Raw genomic sequence first — 21,909 nt, forward strand, 5'->3', positions numbered from 1 at the left:
TGTTAAAATCCAAATCATAAATATAAATAGAAGAAAATACTATTGCAAGTAATAAAAATGTTTTAAACTACATATGTTTGGCTCTGGAATAGTTGTATCTCTGGGATATACCACATGATAGATTACTATCAATTTTTGATAAATAATTAAGTCTTCTTAAATAAGTATTAATTGGTTTATGTTCATTAAATGAATTCTGGTATGCAGCTCAGGATAACATGGCCAAAAAATTAAGTAAGTGATAAGGAAGAGTTTTTATTTGTACAGGAAAAAATACTAATTAAAAAAATGAAAAAGAAGACTTCATAATTCGTTTTACACATCTATACCATGAATTAAAATAAATGTTTTTTGTTTTAATATGAATTGTTACCTCAGTTTATCCTTGTGATTTCTTTTACATTAGAACTTACTTTAAAGATAGTTGGTTTAGTTACTATTAAGATTTGATTTCATGTCCAATGGCTATGTAAATAGATGGTAATTGAAATGGATTAAAATCATATTGAAAGATATAGTCAACCATAATGGAATTTAAACTCTTCCAAAGATAGAACACCTAACAGTTAAGATGAGAGTGTAGTTCAAACTTTCTGCATTAAACCTTCATCAAATGGTCTTCAGAAAGGGAGAGCATTTTCATTTTTCCCCTTCTCTTTCCATTGTCCTTGCTGAAGAAGGTTTCCTGAATGAAATCTGAGAGATTCATGGGTCTAGTCATTCCACGGACAGATTTTTTATGCCTGTCAACATTTTCTAATCCACCTCCCTTATACTGGCAGCTAGAAAAGTAAAGCATGTATCACACTGCTAATTAGAAATAGAAGAACAGATTTCACTTTTGAATTCAAATCTGGTGAAGAAGAGCACAAGTAGGGGAAAAAACAACAACTCAATTTAATACATATAAAATATCCAATTTAGATAGATTTAGAGTTCCTTTTTTATCTAATTACAGCATATGATTAATAGTTTACATATTAATAGACCTTTTTGTTATGAAGTTAGTTACCACAGGCCAAAAACAAACAAACAAAAAACCCCAAAAGATATTTTTAATAAATTGTTTTACCTGAATTATTGGGGGGGGGGTGGCAAATTAGAATGCCAAGCAACAATGTAATGGCTGAATAGTCAGAACATTTACACTGTAAATAAGGAAAAATTACTGAGAATGTGTGGATTCCAGTAAGAGGAGGTGGTCTTAATACAATTACGTTTTATTTGTATTTTAATTTCAATTATACTAATATTTTGGATGCCACAGCAAAGACAGAGGTCATTTCAGAGCAGAAAAAGCAAAGCTTTGAGATTTTAAGAAAAAGTTCCACATTTTTAAAGCATTTGCTGATTTTGATTTCCAGAAATAGTTCTAGTTTTATTTTTGTAGGTTCTGACTTTTTTCCACCATTCTTATAAATTACTTTACAATGAAGGGAGATATGTTGAATTATTTTCTCAGTCTAGGGACAAAGATAAGTGAATTGGACATTTTATCACTGGCTACAAGGACTCTCATCAATCCCTGATCTTGCCTCGGCACTTACTTTGAGCTCAATGAATGTGTCCTCAGTCACAAGAATATCTGGTACTGAGTCAGAAACAGAAGTAGAAGCAGGGTTGTCAGGAACAGTGAAAGGAAAAGGGCCAGGAGGGAGAAGAGAACTTCCCCACACCATCAGATGATACCTTTGTTTCAGCATCTTTTTTCAAAGCTAACTTTGCCACTCCCAGGTTAGGAAAATTATACTCTTGTTTTAAATGCTTCCCAAAATAATTATATATTCTTCTATTATTCAAGCAAACTCTAAACTGAAAAGTTTATAGTAAAATGTGTCAAAAGCACAAAAGCCCTGTATTCACATATATTACGGTATTCTAATGTGGTACCATTCACCATCAGAACAACCTGCTAATTATTGCAGTTTAATTAAAGTATTCCATTTTTTTACTAGTCATTAGCACATCTTTTATGATGAAACTGTTTGATTTTGATACAATTTTGTGTAGTGCAGCCTCTATCAATTCATTGTACTACTCATAAACAAGTAGAAGGATTAAATATACTAAAAAACAAAACAAAACAAAAACATCAAAAAACACGCACACACTTAATTGGATATCTTGGGCCTTTTTTGTTACTGGGTGGGAAGGAGCAAAGCCTCCTTTTTACTAATGTTCATTTGTGTTTTAATGTTTAAAAAATGTAAGAGTAGGATCAACCACAGATTTATGATTATGCCTCTTTGGCTATATATCATTGAAGGTTTACCACAAGTATTATTTTCTATTAGAATTTTAAGAACATGTGAAAAGTTATCTGTATCAATACAATATAGAGGAAACAACCATATTCTCAAAAATGTGTATGTTATTTTCATGAGCAAATATTATCCAAATTAAATAAGCTACCCAACTGTCAAATCTCAGAGGAAAGGTGGGAGTAGGTGAGTGGGAAGGTATCAACCAAAAAACTTGTCTGCACATTTTCATAACCCATGGACACAGACAATAGGGTGGTGAAGGCCTGGGTTAGGGGGGGTGGACTAGAAGGGGTCAATGAGGGAAAGGGGGGAACATATGTAATACTTTCAACAATAAAAAATTTTTAAAAAGAAAAAATAAAGCATAAGAATAAAAATTTTTAAAAAGAAGCTACCCAAAAATTTACCTCTTCACAACTAGCAACACATGGTGTGCACCTTTTTCTTGAGCGGAAAACATTAACCCCTTAAATTTAGATTTTGTAAAAGCATACTAAAAATAACCATCTGTATTTTTATAATTACTTATACTATTATACATTTTAAATGAAGGGTGATCTTAAAAGAAGTAAAATAGGATGATGAATGTATTAAACAGTTTCTTTACTTCTCTTAGACTGACCTTCAAGATTTCACTTTTTCTACATACCTAGATGAATTACAAAGGTCTTATCAAATAAATCTACCGAAATTGTTTCACCTATAAAATTTATTCTAGAAATAGAAAAATGAAAAAGGAGCACTTGTTTTCCATTTGACTTATGTTGCATATTTATAAGAGATTGACTTCTTTACTATAAAGACTTAAAATAAATCACAATTTGACTGAAATTTCTCCTCTATGATTTAAATAACAAAATGAAGCAAATTGGAAGATAAAATAAATTTTAAATTCAGAAATATTAATTACAGTGTTACTTTTTACATGTGTCTATTCCTAAAGTGAAGACTCATAATTTCATCCAGCTTCAATTGGACAGTAACTAGACAGAAGCAAGGAAAATAAATGCATAAAACTGAAATTGTTATACATGTGAGAAAATGTCTAATTTACACGTAAGTATAATCCAGCATATATAAACTATATACATGCATATACAGCGTATATACATATATAATAGTACAATATATATGTATACACACACACATACATGATTGTTATTGCTCCTATTACTTTTAAAAGGCCTATAGTATATTAAACAGGATACTTATATGGTGAAATTAGTGATAGCTATTTATGCTCTGTTCACCTGAAGTTTCATAGTTAAGGATTTTGAGCTAAATATAAATTATAGCTCAAATAACCTAAAATGGAGTATTCTTTTATTACCATTTCCTCTCATACTGTTTTGACTCCTTACAGTCAGGTGTCACATACTGTGAAGCATCTCATTAGTGTGTTCTTTGTCATGGCCATTTTGCAAAAATGCAGCATTTGTTGGCCTACACAACATAACTTCCAAAGGATAGGACTGTATGAACAATTAATTTGCACTAATCAAAATAATGTGTTTCAGTAGTTAAAGTCCTTATCTTCTGCAATGGCATTATCAATGTTCATAATGCTAAGCACAAATATTATTTTCAAATATCAATGGTTTACAACTAATATTTCTAGGTTAAAAAAACTTTTAAAATTCAGTCATTAAACTTTTTCTTGTGATTTCTCTCTAAACTTTTATTTAAAATATGGTTGTCATCATCATCATCATATTTTTAGTATTTTGCAATTAGTTGAAATAATATTGCTTTTAAAATAAAAAACATAAAAGCATCCACATAAATAAAACTGTATATGTCAAAACTATTACTGAATCAGACCAATATTTCACTTTCAATCATATTTCACTCACCATCTCATAGTAAAAGGGACATTACAATACATTTTATTTTAAATATTATTACTAAAATTTATAATAAAATAGCAATGAAATACTAGCAAATATCCACTTGATCTAGGTCTGCTTCATTCGAATTGACCATCACTATGAAGTGAATAGCAATGTGCATTTTTCTCAAAAATAAGCACTTTACTACAGCAAAAAAAAAAAAATGAAATAAGTTCTAATAGTAGTACCTATAATAATACCCATGGTACTTTAAGAAAATATATCTGGTATTATGAACTAAAGTTAAGTAATTCTAATACACAACAAAAATAAGTGACCTAGCCAAGGGGTAGAAAACTCCATGGATGCAAAAAAAAAATATCTTCTTTAATACAAAATTTCATTCTCATATAAATTTATTTTCACTAAATAAATTTATTTCTCACTCAAGGGTAAAATTATTACCTATATTTAAGTCAGTCTTACTTTCTGTATTTAATAAATAAAATATAAACACTATAATTATCAAGGTATATTGTAATTTAATATGGTTTATGGATACTCATTTCTCAAATGTCAAAAGCACCAGGATCATTAGGGATTGCACTTTAACCTGATTTGTATAATTTGCCATGTTATGAATGTGTGCAGTTATTAAGAAAATGATGAATATTGTCAGAAGTACCTAGCTTTGCACTTGTTTTTTATTATGCACATGCTTTCTACTATCCACTAAAATATTTAATTAAGAGGAATGGGGACATGATAAATCACTAGTTTGGAGGGGCTCCATAGATCAGGTTTGAAAACACTTAAAGTTTAGTACTGACTTTCTGTGCCTTGGGAAAAGACTTTAAGTGAAGAAAGAAGAAGTGTTTAAAAAGAATGAGGAATGAGGATAGCGAAATAGCTATGAAAAAGCTGACTTATGGGAAAGTGAAAAGGAAAGGAAAAGAATTTTAAAAGAACAATAACACCTATTTAACAGTGGGTCTGATTCTCTTGCACAAGCAGCGCTGCATTTCAATATCGAATGTAGAGAAACAGTGAATCCTGCCGGTGGGCTTCTCTTCATCTGAAGTAATTCCAAAATATACCTCAAATAATGAAGGACAAAAGGTGAAGGTACAATGTGCCAAATGCAAAGTAGCCCTGAAAAATTGCCTTTTTTTTATATTGATATACTTGTGTGTTTTTATTTTATTTTATGCATACCTATGTTGATATCCATGTATAACTAATCGAAAGATATATAAATATATCATAGACATTTATGGGGATTTCTTTTTAAAGTACAATGCCTTAGTTTTGTATCAGTTACACAGCTTTAGAAGCTGCTAGTCTTCTTTCGTATGGGAAAAAATGGGATGTAAGGCATCAGTGACTTGTGAATTACATTCAACACATAACGATAATTTCTACTAAGGGCAGCTTGAGGAAACACTAGCAGAGAACGCGGGGGTCAACGCACAATTCTGCAGCTCGGGGTCTATGACTCTCTGGAGCTCTGCTGCCCTCTAATGGCACAATGAGATAAGTGCCTCCCGAGCTCGGTATGGTATTCTTTCTTAAATAACATACTGGCACCTTAAAAATCCGATTTTCTTTGGTTTCGCTCACATGTAAATGGATCGTAACTTGGATTATTGTCAGATTAATTTAGAAACATCATTTTTGTGTCATAAAGGATGAAAAACTCATCCAACGTCCTTTGTCTTAGTTCAAGCATGACTGGGGCCAGTTGCAGTATGTGGTTGGCAAAACCAGTAGCTAAACTTTCACAAATAACAGGATTCTGACAAATTGGCTCCAAGGCCTTAGACTTTTTTATTGGGATGTGTGCGTGTGTGTGTAACTTTAGTGCACGTTTTTTTATAATAGCAATTTTTCTTTTCCTTTTTGTCCTTTATTCTCTTAAGATGCCTGGATCCTTGATTTACTCTCTTAAGATGCCTGGATCCTCCTCTTATTTAATTCTATACGTCTTAGCAACATGGTTACCTTATTTTTCCCAATTACATCCTGCCTAGAAAAAGTGGTGCATCGTTGGGGTACTAAGTTTGAAATATATAATCCAAGAGACAAGAAGCAAATGGTATAAATCAGATTTTTTAAAGTCCCAATGGTATCCTGGTATGGGATGGAGTGGGAGCGGGGTATAAGATTTATCAACATCACAGTGCATCAAACTTGTTAATAAACTAGCTTTCTGTATAACAAGGGAAAGAAAGATTTTTTTTAATGTGATCATGAAAGGCATGGCATAGCTGGAATTTAAGGTTCAAGCTTTGTATCCTCTATATATAATGTATTATGTTTTTCAAAAACTTTTTATTAGGAAAGCTATACCGGACGCATAATCACTATACAATGATTAAACATTACCTTTACAATTTATAACTGAAATTACAGAATAAATATATGCACATTTCTTTTGAATCTGTGTGTGAGAGAAAACATTAAAAGTGCTTCCTACAAAGCTGTTAGTGATATATACCAGTTGCTTTTTTGTTTTTTTAATATTATATATATTTATATAAGAAAGTGCAGATGTTCTCCAAAATATCTTGGCATCAGGATGAAGTGTCACAAAGAGGATGCTCATCCCTAGGTGTGCGCCTCGGGCTCGGAAACCACCGGGCCTCCACTGCCCTGGGACCCAGCCTAGAACAGGCCTTTTCCTGGGTGGTAGGAAAGATGGTGTGAGCTATACACTAGGGCTGAGGGGAAGGTAGAGCTATGGAGAGGAGGCAAATGGATCAAACCCGAAATAATTACATTGACTTGAATGGGAGTGGTATCGGTGTGTGTGTGTGTGTGTATGCGTGTGTATGTGTGTGTGTGTGTGTGTGTGTGTGTGTGCCTGTGTACCTGCACCAGAAGCAAGAGGGTGCAGGTGGCAGGTTTAGGGACCCGTGGGCAGGGCTTGGTGATTGGCCTGTGGGTATGTGTGGGAGAGAAAGAAGAGTGGGTGAGAACATTCGAGCAAGACCCGCCCCCTCCCTCCCCGGCTTGCAGTTTCCAGGCATGCAGCAAACTGCATTGGTAATACATGTACAGGATCTGTGCCATGATGGGAAGGGGAAAGAGAGCCATGGATGTCAATTTGTTTTCTCCGCTCCCTGTTGAACAGAACTCAATTGGGGGGGGGGGGGCTACTGAAAATCAAAAGATACATTGAATTTCACTTCATTAGGATCAATACAACGATCCCCAATATACCTTATACATGGCACAGTCAAAGTCTCAAGTTTCAGTATAAAAAAAATAATGATAACATTTGCTGGCAAAAGTCTGCGAAGGCACTTCATTGATTAATGATCTCCGGATGGCCCTCCCTCCCCATGGCATCGGGGAGGGGAGCGCATACAGCTTGTATTTTCTAGTTTCCATGCGGTGTGGGTTCCGTTCGGGGCAGGAACGTCTGTGAGAATGGATTGATTGGGGACCGTGGAAAGGGAACAGGGGATATATATTTCTTTCCTTTTCCTTTTCTTTTGGGAAAAAAAAAAACAAACAAAAACCAAGTAGTAATTTATTTGTATTTTTCTGTTAGAACCTATATGCTGTCTTCTCCAGGACTTCGAGGTAATCCGGCTTGGTTTGAAGTTTGGCCCTTAACTCGAGGTAATCATTTTTGGGGGTTTGGTGGTCTGTGAAGCCCTTTCCAGCCGAGAAGAGAAGGGTTTCTTTCAGCCTGGCATCCTGCTGTAAGTCTGGGTATTGCATGCCAGGGGCGTGGACGTGCAGTTCCTTTAACTTGGGCACCGTGCCGTAGAGGCAGTCCACGAAGCCCACGGTGCAGGGGGCTGGCTGCGGCCTCTCCCGGTCTAGGAGCAGACTGCCTCCCCCGCAGCCCCCCCCGGGGGGGAACAGCACCACCCCGCCATTCTTCTCGTGGTGGCGGAACCCAGCCAAGTCTGCCCCAGGTCCTGCAACGACCCCCGACACGCCCCCGGCGGCTGGGTGGTGGGGGTGCGGGTGGTGATGGTTCCCCGTCACTATGGTGTTGAGCTGGGAGCTGGACACGGCCAGGGCCCACTCCTTCTCCTTCTCCAGCAAGGTCCGGTAGTTGCTGGGGTTCTCCTTGGGGGGCTCGGCAAACTGCTCGCTCCCCAGGAGCACCTCGCCCATGGCCGGCGGCTGCTGTGTCCCGGGACCCCCGCGTTCTGCGCTCCCTGCCTCCTGCCCTGATGCCACGGCCGCCGCTTCCTCCTCCTCGCGAGGCTTGTAGATGGGGTTGTTGCACATCTGGGTCACCGGGTGGGGGATGTACTCGTACACGTGGCCCACCGGGGGGGCCTTCTCTGGGGAGGAGAGAGGGGGTCGGCCCCCGCCCCCGCTCCCACCTCCCCCGCCCCCGCCGTCCTCGAAAAGCCGGTGGCATTGCATCTGGATCCCCGTGAGGTCCACGCCCTCCTGCCTCTTGCTTCGAAAGGGCAGCTTCTTCCTCCGCCGGCGGAGCACGTAGGCAAAGAGGCCCGCAGCCACGAAGACGGCGGAGAAAAACAGGACCAGCAGGCTGAGGATCAACACAGAAAGCGGCACCGGGCCCCCTGGGGGAGAGAACTCATAGGGCGATGCACTCGTCGGCCCCCCCGGAAGGTGGGGCTCCCCAGGCTGGGCCGGGGAGGCTCCGGCTGGTGCCGTGTGCATCATCTCGGGACAGAGCACTTCCAGCTCAATGGTGCGCACATCCCTGTGGGTGAGGTTCTCAGGGCTCCTGCACAGCACATCCCCCACCACACTGACGGAGCTGATGGTTTCGATCCACTGCTTGAAGGGGACCAGGTCACAGGTGCAGTCCCAAGGGTTCTCATTGAGGTCTATCTGGACGATGGCATTCAAGTGTTCGAGAACACCAGCCACGGGAAGGTAGAGGAAGTAGTTTTTCCTCAAGTTGAGCCTCGCCAGGGATGTGCCTGCAAAGGCATCCGTGGGCAGAGTCCTCAACAAGTTATTGTTGAGGAATAGCAGCTTCAAGTTGGGCATGAGGCTGAAGGCTGCAGGCTGGATCTCCCGGATGACGTTGAACTCGAAGTATAAGTAGTGCAAACTCTGTAGTCCTCGGAACATGCCCGGTGTCAGTTTCTCGATATCGTTGCCATTGAGAAAGAGGCTCTTTAGGTTGGGCAGGTTGATGAAGGCCCCATCCTGGACGTAAGAAATACGATTGTTCCCCAGATGCAAGAGATCCAATGAAGAGAAATTCCAAAAATCGGAACGGTATATTTTCTGAATCAGATTGCTACTCAGGTAGAGTTTCTTGGCATTCAGCGGCCTTGGAAGAAGTTCAGAAATGTTATTAAATCCTCGCTCTTTGCAGTTGACAGTCAAGCCAAGGTCATTGATGTGCAAATTACAGGTACACCCAGTAGGGCAGATAATAGGAATGGGTGGTCTGGTCTGGTAAGGAGCAATGGGAGGTTGGTTTGGACCAGGATAGAAAGCTTGGGATGTGGAGGGCGGCCTTGGTGTCCGGGGCTGTTTGGTGGGCTTGGGCTGCTTATTTGAGGACTTGTATTCAACAGAAGAAGCGGTAAAATGGACAGACGACAGCATGGAGGAAGGCTTCGTTGGCCATGCATGCTCCTTGTTTGATGACAAGTGGGGAATCCCCAGACTGGCCTCCACCTCAGAGTCGGACAACAAGGGACAGAGTTCTGTCTTCCGGATTTCTCGCAGGTCCTTCCCGTGGAAGTGGAAGGGGGTCTCACAGGTGATGTCTCCCACCAGGGCAGTGTAAGGGATGCGCTCCAGCCAGCTCTTCAGCTGCACGATCTCACACGTACAGTTCCAGGGATTTTCCTCCAGCTGGAGCTCCATCAGGCTCCTGCCGATGTGGTCGAGCATCCCTCGATAAAAAAGGACCTTCAGCCTGTTCCCACGGAGGTCCAGATGCGTTAAGGAGACAGCCTTAAATAAATTGGTGGGAAGCATGGGGATGAGATTATCATTTAAAATCAGAACTCTCAGTTTGCTGAGGTTCCGAAATGCACCACTCTCGATGCGTTTAATTACGTTGTAATCTGCTTGCAGATATTCGAGACTCTCCAAGCCAAGAAAAGTGTCATTTCTGAAGACGTCTAGTTTGTTCTCGTGTAGATACAGCCTCTTTAAAATCTTAAGACCATTGAAAGCTCCTGTTTGAATGTCCTGCAAGGCATTGTTCCCAAGGTTAATGGACACAGCATTATTCAAATGAAGAAAACTGTTGGTGTACAATTTCCTCATGGAATTCCTCTGCAGATATAGTTTAAAAGGTCTGGACCAGAACTCGGTAATCTGGCTAATATTTGTAAATCCTTTACTGTCACAATGTATGTGAAAGAGGCTTTCTTTGACTTCACAGTAGCATGGATCAAAACAGGGCTCATCTATCTCCTCTGAGTCCTCTATCAGGGGAATCGGGGTAGTCCAGCCCAGAGCGATTGTGCTTAGAAGAATAATCCACAGCATCTTCCCTCTGTGGAGCAGCTCCGCTATGGAAGGTTTCATCATTCGTGGTGGATTACAAAACTGCAACAGAAATAAAGATGCAGATTTTTAGCTGTTAGTCATACGCACTGTTCTAATTGACTCCTACATCGGGGCTTTTTAGTAAGAGCGAGGTAAAAGCCTCCGCAGTTGTGGAACTGACACTCAAAAGGACCTAGCAACATGCCTACTTTGCCCTATATTTTAAACTTAGGAAACAGAAATATTGTATCATGTGATGACGTTGCCCAGCCATACTTGGTAAGGGGTATGTTATACAAAAGAAGCCTTCATTGTCACTGATAGCAAGTAAGGGGACTGGTGAGTGATGATGCATTTAAATATAGGCAGATTCAGTAATAATGGCAATATTTTGGCCATTACACCTGCTTGCCTGTTAAAACTCACACTGGCCTCAGAGGTGCCCGTTATAGATCTGATTGGAACTCGTATGGGGGAAAAAGTTCTTTAAATTATAGTTTTCTACTCATGAAAAGACATGTTATTAAAGAGCATGAGAATGTATGAGCTCATTGCCCCATCTGATTGGAAGTCTGAAGGGAAAAAAAAAATGTTCTTTAAATTATAGGTTTCTTCTCATGAAAATACATGATGAAAATAAAAGTTATTAGATTGAAGAGTATGATAAAGTATGAGCTCATTGCCCAACTATCCGATGTTGGGAAGTATAAAATGATTGATATCTCAGGAAAACGTCAGATTTCTCCTAAGAAATGATCACATCCTGCTCATCGTGTCTGCTCAGTAACACACTGTACCTCCACTCCCTTTGCCCAAACACAGATTATTGATGTGTCCTCTAATTAAATATTTTCTATATACGTGCATCATTTGGCTAAACGTTTTAGCCGTGATTATCCTTTCTAAAGAACAAGTCCATGCACTTGTCAGAGCTAAAGAGAATGACAGTGAAAGGGTGCTGGACCTGGGAGTGTCTGTCTTAACAGCTCATCTGTTCCTTCATGATCAACTCAAGAACCCTGTCAAAAGCTGAAACTGGAATGGCAGGTGGCTGTTTAGAGTAGTTAAAGGCAAGAAAGAGGGGAACCTTGACACATACCTGCTGATAAATGATCTATCACATGAGATACATTTCAAGGAAACATATCATTCTTTTTCAATCCGAAGAAGCAAATACAGTGCTAATAATAAATACAGAGCATCCCCCATGGCTTTTCCCCCTTGCCTAATGTCATCAGTATATGAAAATGCATACATACATAAATTATAATAATGCAGCTTTATTGCATTGCCCTTTAGGAGTCACTGAACTGTCCATCGAAATTGAGGGGTTGTTTTTAATCAATAAAAATAAACTGGAGTTTTTCGCATATAATTTTCTCTCCACACTTGGATACATGCATTAAGGAAATATTCAGCCAACCCTCTAACTTAAAGCATAATGTTTTAATTTATAGGGGGAGTGAAAAGAATAAATCTTCGCGGTCAACTTGCACAGAATGTACACAGCTGTAAGGAGAGGAGAACCAGTGAGAAAGCAAAGAGGAATCTGCCTCAGGCGTTCAATACTCAATTTTTAGAAACAATTAAGTGAAAAAGAGGGGGGTGGAGAGAGAAGGCAGATGAGACTACATTGCAGTATCAGTTAGTCTCCCTTATAAAATATTAAAATCTACTTAAGTTCTTTCTTCACCATTGTTGTTTTTTTTTTACTTTAAATGTTTTATTTTATTTTTGAGGTCCCTGAGATTTAGGTAAACAAGACTCCATATGTCTTTGAATTACCTATTTTGCAATATATATATATATATATATATATATATATATATATATATATATATATTGGGGGTAGGGGAAGAAAGGCTTGAGTTTAAGGATTCTCTCTCTCCCTCTCCCTCCTTTCCTTGTGCTGAAGCTGAAGCAAAGGGGTATAGATGGGGTGGGGGATAGACTAAGATAAAAAAAAGGCAAAGGCAGCCAGCTGGAGACGTGCTGGGAATGCAATGGGCCTTTCAATGGGCTCCTTTTGGATGCAGAACTGCCACTTGGCACACTCAGTGGAGGAGGGAGGAGAAGGGGCTGCTGCAGGCTTCCAGCTTCGCTGTTGCTGCTGCCGCCGCTGCAGAGGCTGCTTTCTCTGGGTACCAGCAGCTCATCACTGAATCGGGCACTGGGAGGAAGGCAAGGGGGAAGGCAGGCTCAGTGACAGTGCTGAACCTCACACTTCTCTCTCTTGGCTCCCCCCCCCCCCTTCAATATGTGCTGTAACCCTGGAACAGGCTTTCCACATCATGAAAATGAGCTCCAAGACAGGGATGCGCTTAGCATGGGGTCAGGCGTGAGCACTAGGAAGCCCAGACTAAAGTGTGTGTGTGTGTGTGTGTGTGTGTGTGTGTGTGTGTGTGTGTGTGTTTAAGCAGAGAGAAAAGAAGTGGAGGGATCAAGATAAATTGTCAAAATAAGAAACAGAAGGAAGAAGGACCAACCGACCAGGAAACATTCCTTTGGTGGGAAAGGTGGCGATGCTAGGGGGGAGAGCTGTCGGCATTTCTTCCCCCTTTTCTTTTCTTAACTCTCAAGGAAACTATCGCCTGAGTGGTTTACTCCTCCCGTTCCCAAAGCTCCTTTCTCCGGTGGAGACAGGTTCAAAACTATGACTATCTTTCAGAATTATCCTTTTCACAGCACAGACACTTCTCTGCAAAGACAGGGATAAAGGAAAATCCAGGTCTCCGAAACAGAAGAGCTGAATCGAGCTAATTCTATTTGGGTGTCCCGAATATAAGAGCTCAGGCATGCGAGCGACTTGGACAGAGTTTGTCCTGCATTTTGCTTCGATCTCTTTGCACCAGGAATCCTTCTATTGTGCTGCAGCTCAAAACCTCTGATGGCCCCTGGATTCAACAGCCATGTGCTTCCTTCTACCTTTTTACAAGCAGAGAAAAACCCATGTTCTGGAAGGAGGCGAAGAACACTTCGGTAACAATGACACATTTCACTTGCTTCCACTGGGAAAGACCTCGCGGGGATGGGGGGTGGAGGGGAGCAGTATACATATTTGGTCCAACTACTTTGGGAAAGTGGATGGTAGAGAGTCATGAGGTGGGGGAGATGGAGGGAAGACGTCGCAGTATTGAGGGGCTACCAGATTACAGTTCACAGGAACCCTGTGTGAGGAATCTTTTAAAGCTCAACTGACAGTTCTACAGTCCTCTCTGCTGGGGAACAAAATGCCTCTTAGTGGAGAAACTGGGTGGGGGCAAGTGTGCACCAAGCAAGTACACTTAGCTAGTGGAAACTGTGCACCCATCATGGATGCACACCTCCTACCCCCCCCCCCCCCCCCACCACCACCACCACCACACACCAATCCTGTCACCAACTCATGGGGAAGGGGGGACTCTGGTGGCTAAAATCCTCAACTGAACGATTGAACCTCAATTGCCCAAGGGCTCAAAGTTAGGCAATAGGGGTGCCTTTCCCTTAAAGTTCTTTTTACAAAACCAAATGTTAAAGAAAAACACAGTGTATGTGTCAATGTCTTACATCCTAATTTTATATATATATATATATATATATATATATATATATATATATATCAGTAAATCCCCCAAGTCAACATGTCCCTTTAATGTCAGTCATAGTACATGTGCCTGATATTTTGCATTCAAAAATGCAAGTGCCCTTTGCTCCACAGAAGCTGAGATTGGAAGCAGCCATCAGAAACCAAGTAAGCAGGTGGGTAGGGTTCTGTACTCCACCACGTCCTTAATCTTCCAGACCCACCCTATTTCTCAGAGAGCTCTCAGGCCAACCGCGACAGCCTGAGCTCAGAACCAGAGCGATCCCATCTCCATCACCAGCTGCCAACCTCCCCCTCCCACGCACGCGCGCGCGCACACACACACACACACAAACACACACACACACACACCACCTTTTGTACCCAATGTGCAGAGGCGGTAACTGTCTCACGGATTTTAAGGCAACCCATGATGCTATGGAATCCATGGGTAACCTGGAGACTTCCATTAGCATCCCCGGGATGGTAAAGGGCCCTCTCGGCCATCATTCTATCCTGAACTACATACAGCCCCCCAGATTCTTGATTAGGGCCCCGTTCTAAAGGACGTGTCACCCATGTCCTTTCCTTGATCTCAGTATAGCGTGTCTGGGCGGTAGGAAGAGCTCCAAAAGTTGGGATGAAGGGGAGGGGGGGGGATCTCTGGGTTTGTCCGCTTCCTGCTGGGAGCGCCCGGCATCATTTGTCCACGGGGAGGACAAGAAGCCCTTTCTCCCCAGTGGACCCGTTTCCTCCCTCTCCCTCCCCTTTGCCTGGTCCCCGAGCCCACTCGTTGCCACACATGCACAATTAACTATTCCAATATGGAAGCAAAACTATCTCCCCCGGAACATCATTAAAATGCTGCATCATTCATTTTCTGAAGAGCGCGGAGCCTTCTGCCCATCAGTTCTCTCATCAACCAGGCGAAAGACACAATGGGTCTGTTTAGAAATGGAAAACGATTAAGCAGCCCGAGCCTCTTCCTTCCTTCTCTCTCTTACCACCAGAGCGAGCGATCCGCTGGGGGAGGGGCTGAGGCTCCGCTCCTCCACCTGCCCTATTTGATGGAGTTACTCACGATTTCCTCCTCCGGCAGAGGGGTCCGCGGTCCCGCCGTTCTCGCGCACCTCTCCTCCGCCCGGCGTCCTGACCGCTAAACGATCCGGCTCAGAAAAGCCCACAGACCCCTAGCACCTGTGAGCGTACCGGAGCCGCCGCGGCCAAACTCTCCGTGGGCTCTGCCGTGCACATCCTACGTCCAAGACAGCCCGCTTTCAATTAGGCAAAGTGGGGGAGGATGGCGGCCGGCACCTAGCGGGGCAGAGCGCGCACGACCTCCGCGGCGCGCTGCGCTCCCAGGGACTTCCCCGCGGGCGCCGCCAACTCTCGGGAAGGCGGCGTTGGATCCATCGCGCCCGAGCCTCGCCGCCTCTCCTCCTCCGGCCGCCAACTTTCAGAAAGGCCCGCGAATCAGGCTGGTCATCCGAAGTGCTCCCACCTTGCAGACTTGCGGGGAAATGGTCGCCGCACACCAACGGGAGAGCGGGGCGCTCACCTAGCGCGGCGAGGCCGGTGGCGGGGAGCCGGCGACCTGGACTCTGCACGCCCCGGGTGGCAGGCGGGGTGGCGGGCGGGCGGGCAATCGGGCGGGCGGAGCGAGTGTCCCAGAACCGGGGGTTCCTTTTCAATAAAAAAGCTCGGAGCCCTCGGTTCGGCGGTGAGCTGCGCGGTCCCGGAGAGCCCTGGCTTGGTGTCTGGGTCTCCCTCTCGTCTGCTTCCTGAAAGGTTGCCGCTCCCGGCGCGATCCCTGCCCGAGGCCTCCTTCCATGGGAGACGGGACTAGCCCTCGCCTCTGCCGGGTGTCTTTGCTCCGGATTCTCTGGGTCCGTGGGAGTGGGGTGGGGTGGCGTGGAGAGGAGAGGCGAGGAGAGGGTGGGAGGGGCAGGCAGGATGCAGGAAGGGGGCGACCAGATCCCAGATCCCAGCATTGGCCAGACGGCGAAGGGGGTGGGGGGTGGGGAGGAAGGCGAGAGGAAGAGGATACAAATACCACAGTATGGCTGCACACACACATGCCACTTGCAACTGGGGGATCTCGGGCCAAGCACCAAGGTGCGGCGATACTGTGGGCGGACAGCGGGCCCCCTGACAGCTCACCATTCGAACACCCTCACTTCTCCAACGGGGTGGGGTGGGGGGGATGGAGGGGGAAGGGCGGGGAAGGGGACCGCGGAACGTTTCAGGCCAAGGAGACGCTCGCGCCGGCAGCATCTGTGAAGACTGACCTGCTTTAAAAGTGCCACTTTAATGGCCTCGGAAATCACTGAAATCGGATGACACGTTACTTACCGACGTCTGCACCCAAACTGGGAGCGCCGGGTCGGGGGTTAGGAAGCAATATGCGAAACGCCAGGCTGGAACCCGAATGCAGATCCATCGGCCGCCCCCAAATCGCGCACGCAGGCAGAGGCGCTGGGGAGCCCCCAGATCAGCCCATCGCCGGAGCCTCCGCCAGCTTGTCCCCCGCCCCCCTCCCCTCACTGGCACCCCCGGCCCCTCCTCCGCGCCAACTGTGTAAATCAGTCGCCGCAGTCCTCTCGCCGCGGATCGCAGGCAAATCCCTGCTTAGGAAGCAAGGAAGCAAGTGATTCTCTCTCTCTCTCTCTCTCTCTCTCTCTCTCTCTCTCTCTCTCTCTCTCTCTCATCGGTCACAAGCTGGCAGCTCTACAAAGAGAAACCCTGTAAAACTGAATGACAGGAAGTCAGCATTCTGTATCTGTGGATTGATTTCAACTTTATTTGCAAAGGAGGGATAGCTGTTTGGAAAATTACAGCCCAGGCCCGAGGAGGGGCGGCGGGGGGATCAGATTAAGAGACTCTGCGCGGTCTGGTGAGCAGCATCGCGGACCGCCCCCTAGAAGCTGGCTCCCAGGGATTGGCAGGAGCCCCCCACTCGCATGACACATGGGTGACAGTTTGGAAGTACACATGTGTCCTCCTCTGTTTACACTTGCTAAGAGAGAGGACGAGAAAAATGTGGTGTGAGGGGAGGTGGATGGGGCATTTGCTTGAGAGATGCTGGGAAATTAAATCAAGGCGCTCCAACAATGATTGCACCTGCGTGGAAGTATTAGTACAACATCACATACCCACTGGAGGCGACCATGACCCCCCACTGCAGTTAGACTAACGCAGTCATTTAATGCTCCATTCAACCTGCAGTGTAAACCGACGCAGTTCTTTTTAATAGATCCCTTTCATCGGCGGCTGTGCTGGAGAAAAGGCCGCCTCCCACTGACTCCCCAAACTGAACAGGAGGTAGTCTGGGGACTCATCTCTGTATCTCTTGCTGTTCCTTCCTGAAGTGAATGCAATCAATTGTCCACGACAAGCGGAGTTGTGTAGTTACCGTAATTGTCGACATAAAATGAACTCGACCTTATTTTAAGAAGCTTTCAGAGGAGCTCTAACTCAGCCCTTGCAAAGGAACAGTGCTCTCTGCTAGTTTACGTGTGAAAACCTTTGAGAAACAGGCCTGGTGGTATGATTTTAGCACTTATTTTATAGGTTTCCTATATGCCATGTTATCCTATATTGTTACTCGATGTTATAGACATAAAATGCCACAAGTCTAGTGGCCATATTATCTTTATTAAAAGAGAGGAAAGGATAGGACTGGTCGCTTAAAACCAAGGGGCTGTGGAATTTGGAGGGTGTGTGTGTGTGTGTGTGTGTGTGTACCAAATTCAGTATGGCAGCTATGTGGTTGTGCCTAAAGTTTGAGTATAGAATTTAGATTGCTTTTTTTAAAAAAAAAAAAATAACATGTTATAATGTTTCCATTTTTTTTATTCCAAAATATTCAGTGTTTTTTAAGATTATTTAGATTAGCAAGGTATCTGCAGGAACCAAGAAAGTTAGAAAAGCACTGTGATATCAAAACCTATTTTTTTAAAATACAGCTTTTACAATCTAGTGGCATGAACTCCAAACCTCTCTTCAGTATTTTCTTGTGAATAAATGCCTCCATGTGAATTTTACAGGTATGAAGGCATGCATATGAAAAGGATGGTTTGTCTTGGGTCTGCAAGTTGCGTTTTAAAGAGGTGTGTCCAGGAAAGGTTGCGAAAAAGGCCCATTCCAATAACAAATGAGTCTGATTTAGGGGAACCGAACTACATCAGTGGGCTGATGAGTCATGGAGATGTTTCTGGCCTTTTCAGGGAGTTGCCTCATTGGAGGAGAATCACTCCCGAGTTCGCCATATTCTGTGTGGGCAAGTGTGAAATCACACACATGCCCCTGAGCCTCATGGCTAGAGGATATTAGAGCAACCCTGGAAGAAATCACGCAACCTCATTCCCAAAATAGCTGAATCTCCTCAACTTTGGGGGACTATTTTTATTTGATTGGATTCTCAAGGTTATTTGTTGATGAGAGAACTCTGAATATGTTAATAGATTTACTCTGAGCAGATGTTGTTTGACCTGACAGGACTGGGGAGCTATAGAAGATTAAGTATCTAAGACAGGTTGTTAGTGTTGAAAGTGAGTTCTTCCAACACAAATCTTTCAGGCCAGATAAAAATGTTGTGGGGTAAGTGATTGGGATGGACCTTTGGGTGATTCCATGTTGTGACTTTTTAGTGCATTCTGCAAAGGTATTTATTTACATGACCATCATTTTATTTTACGCAAATGTAATTTACATTGTGAAAAAGAAGAACTCTCATAAAAAAGAAACACATTCTTTTTTTTAATGTTTTTTTGTGTGTCAGTTTTTAGAGAGAGAGGAAGGGAGAGGGATAGAGATAGAAACATCATCAATCAGTTGCCTCTTGTGCACCCCCTACTGGGGATTGAGCCCACAACCGAGGCATGTGGCCTGACTGGGAATTTAACAGTAACCTCTTGGTTCCTGGGTCACTGCTCAATCACTCAGCCATACCAGCCAGTCAAAAACTGTTCTTTGTTGATGATGCATAATGGATAAAATGAATACATGTATATATTTAGTTACAACTACTTTACAGTATTTCACAACTGTTTAAAATGACTGTCATTTTCCAGACAGGGACAATGGTGTTAAAGCAAATCAAGTAGACATGTACATATATTGTGTGTATGTGTCTAGCATATATTTTACCCATTCTGATTTAAGTAAAGTAGATTTAATGCTGATTTAAGTGGTACTAGAGAACTTGGTGAACAATGGAGGATTTACACAAGAAAGTTCCAAATTTTGTTTCAATTTATGATGATATACAGCATGTCAAAGTTATCTATATATTGTATTCATCTGTTTTTAACTATTACGCAAGCATTCATGAAGCCTACCTCTTTCTTTCTTTGTCTATTCCAGATAATTTGTTAGGCCAATAAACTATGTGCTTGGTAATTATCAAAAAACTAACTGTATCCTTATTTGATTTACTTTTGATGCTACTATTAAAATAATTGCAAATATAGTTACTGCCATTTTATAAATGGGGATTTTGTCTGTAAAAATAATTAAAAATATGATAAAACTAAAATTATTTTTTTTAGCTTTTTTCAGTTTTGGAGATTGTTAGTATTTTTTGAAAGAATTCAAAGGATTGAACAATTCAAACTTAGTACTACATCTATCTATATATATAAAAAGCCAATGACCGGAGCACAGTAATGACCAGAATGACCAGTTGCTATGATGCCCACTGCAGCCAACCAACCCGCCTTATTGGGGGTGTGGACGGCTGGCCAACCTCCTGTGGCCCCTCCCAGCCACCTGCCCCACCCCTTATTGTCCCTCCTACCCCAATGGGGGGGAGCTGGCCAGCCAACCTCCTGCATCCCCTCCCCCCAGCTAGCTCCGCCCCCGATCAGCCCCACACACACCAGTTGGGTGTGGGGCTGGCTGGCCAATCTTCCCTGGCCCCTGCCCTGGCCACTGACCCCCAATCAGTCCCCCCACCCCAATCGGGGGCGGAGCTCACTGGCCAATCACCTCAGCTCCTTCCCCCAGCTACCACAGCCCTGATTGGACCCCGATTGGTATGGGCCAGCTGTCCAACCTCCCGCTGTCTCCTCCTCCCAACAGGCCCGGCCCTGATCCACCCTGATTGGGGCTGGGCTGGCCGACCCCACCCATGCATGAATTTATGCACTGGGCCTCTAGATATACATAAACGTTTATGTGGGATGTTTCTATTTCTCCATGGAAGAAACATGTTTGAAACATTTTATGTCATGTTGTAAAAATTTCAAAGCAATTGATAAAACTTTGTTTTTTTAAAAGTGTCATAAAATTTAATGGACCAACATAGATTTGTGGTTGGTAAATATGATAAAATTACAAGATATTCAATTAGATATTGGTCTTTCCTATCCTCTTTCACTAAAATATTTAGGAGCACATTATAGGCATCTGCTTAATGATACCATGGTTTATTTTTGAAGTAAATATGTGTTTTAATCTCAAAAATTAAGTGAACTATTTTAGGACTCCCAACATTAATCTATTCAATATGAACAAAGTTTTCACCTAGATTAAGTATAGAAAGTTATTGCTTCTTTTTTAGGAGATTTTGTAAAATTATGTGGAATTCATATATTGTAAACGTTAGGATTAAAACTTCTTGCTGAAACCGGTTTGGCTCAGTGGATAGAGCGTCGGCCTGCGGACTGAAAGGTCCCAGGTTCGATTCCGGTCAAGGGCATGTACCTGGGTTGCGGGCACATCCCCAGTGGAAGATGTGCAGGAGGCAGCTGATCGATGTTTCTCTCTCATCGATGTTTCCAACTCTCTATCTCTCTCCCTTCCTCTCTATAAAAAATCAATAAAATATATTTAAAAAAAATCTTCTGAGAAGGCAAAAAGAAAGCCTTAAAATGACAAAGATATGGAGAAATTTTAAAAACATGTATTTGTTTAAATGGATTAAACTGTTGAATAATACATGAGGAAATAAATGATAGGCAGAAATGTAGTGGAAAGGTGTAAATCACATGTTTTAGCGGTGAAGGTAGTTTTAAAGTATATAATGAGAGAAGGGAGTGAGAATTATTTAGTAACATCAGAGAATCTTAGCATCAGGAGGGACTTGAAAGGTTATCTAGTCTGACCAATTATGTGATATTCAAATCCTGACTTCACAATCCCTTGCCAAGTTGTTATCCAGACTAAGCTTTAATTGCCTGTGATGCGGAGCTTAGTACATTTCGGGGCAGCTCATTTTATTTTGGGACAATCTAACTGGGAGATTTAAAAAAAATTAATCAAACTGGGGGGGGGGGTTCTTTTACTTCCTATTAATTTGTTTTAGTTATCCCTTGAAGATTTGTTTAAAAATATAAGGTAATAAACTTCCTACTTATTTGAGTTAGGTTTACATATATTCATGCAAAGAAACTCACCTGGCAGGTAGAAATGCAGAATCAATCTTCTAGAGATGAGTTCGTGCTAGCCAAGAAGTAACTTAAGTTGATAACTGAAACCATGAAACTCATAATTTGTTGTAACTACTAAAGTGAAAAAAATGTTAGATGGTATTAAAATGCTTGAAAGTTATTACTGAGATATTAAAAATATTTTATCTGTTTTTCATGAGCTACATGGGAAGTTCTATGAGTGTCCTCTTAATCCACTAATTTAAAATCACCTACAACTATTCATTCATAGAAGAATAGTACATTGGCATCAGCTAAAGAACCCAGAAAGACTAAACAACACACATAGATATTCATAAGTCAAATCAAACTTCTCTTGGTCTCTGCATTTTTTAAAGCTACTTGAGAACATGAATATGAAGTGA

The 21,909-nt window shown here is 42.5% G+C and overlaps 1 protein-coding gene across 1 annotated transcript; it reads right to left on the bottom strand.

The window, feature by feature from the left end:
• Positions 1-873: 873 nt before the first annotated feature.
• On the bottom strand, positions 874-15,254 carry SLITRK3 (SLIT and NTRK like family member 3). Its single transcript, XM_081087278.1, has 2 exons — positions 15,196-15,254; positions 874-10,612 (listed from the first exon to the last, which is right to left on the bottom strand). Exon 2 carries the CDS (start codon positions 10,592-10,594, stop codon positions 7,646-7,648), a length of 2,949 nt encoding a protein of 982 aa, XP_080943404.1. The 5' UTR covers positions 10,595-10,612; positions 15,196-15,254; the 3' UTR covers positions 874-7,645.
• Positions 15,255-21,909: the final 6,655 nt, after the last annotated feature.

This window comes from Myotis nattereri (assembly GCF_964212035.1).
Source record: "Myotis nattereri genome assembly, chromosome: 3".
In the NCBI taxonomy this organism is placed as follows: domain Eukaryota; kingdom Metazoa; phylum Chordata; class Mammalia; order Chiroptera; family Vespertilionidae; genus Myotis; species Myotis nattereri.

Excerpts from the sequence above, each read along its gene's own strand:
- SLITRK3 (XM_081087278.1), bottom strand. The coding sequence starts at position 10,594 with ATGATGAAACCTTCCATAGCGGAGCTGCTCCACAGAGGGAAGATGCTG.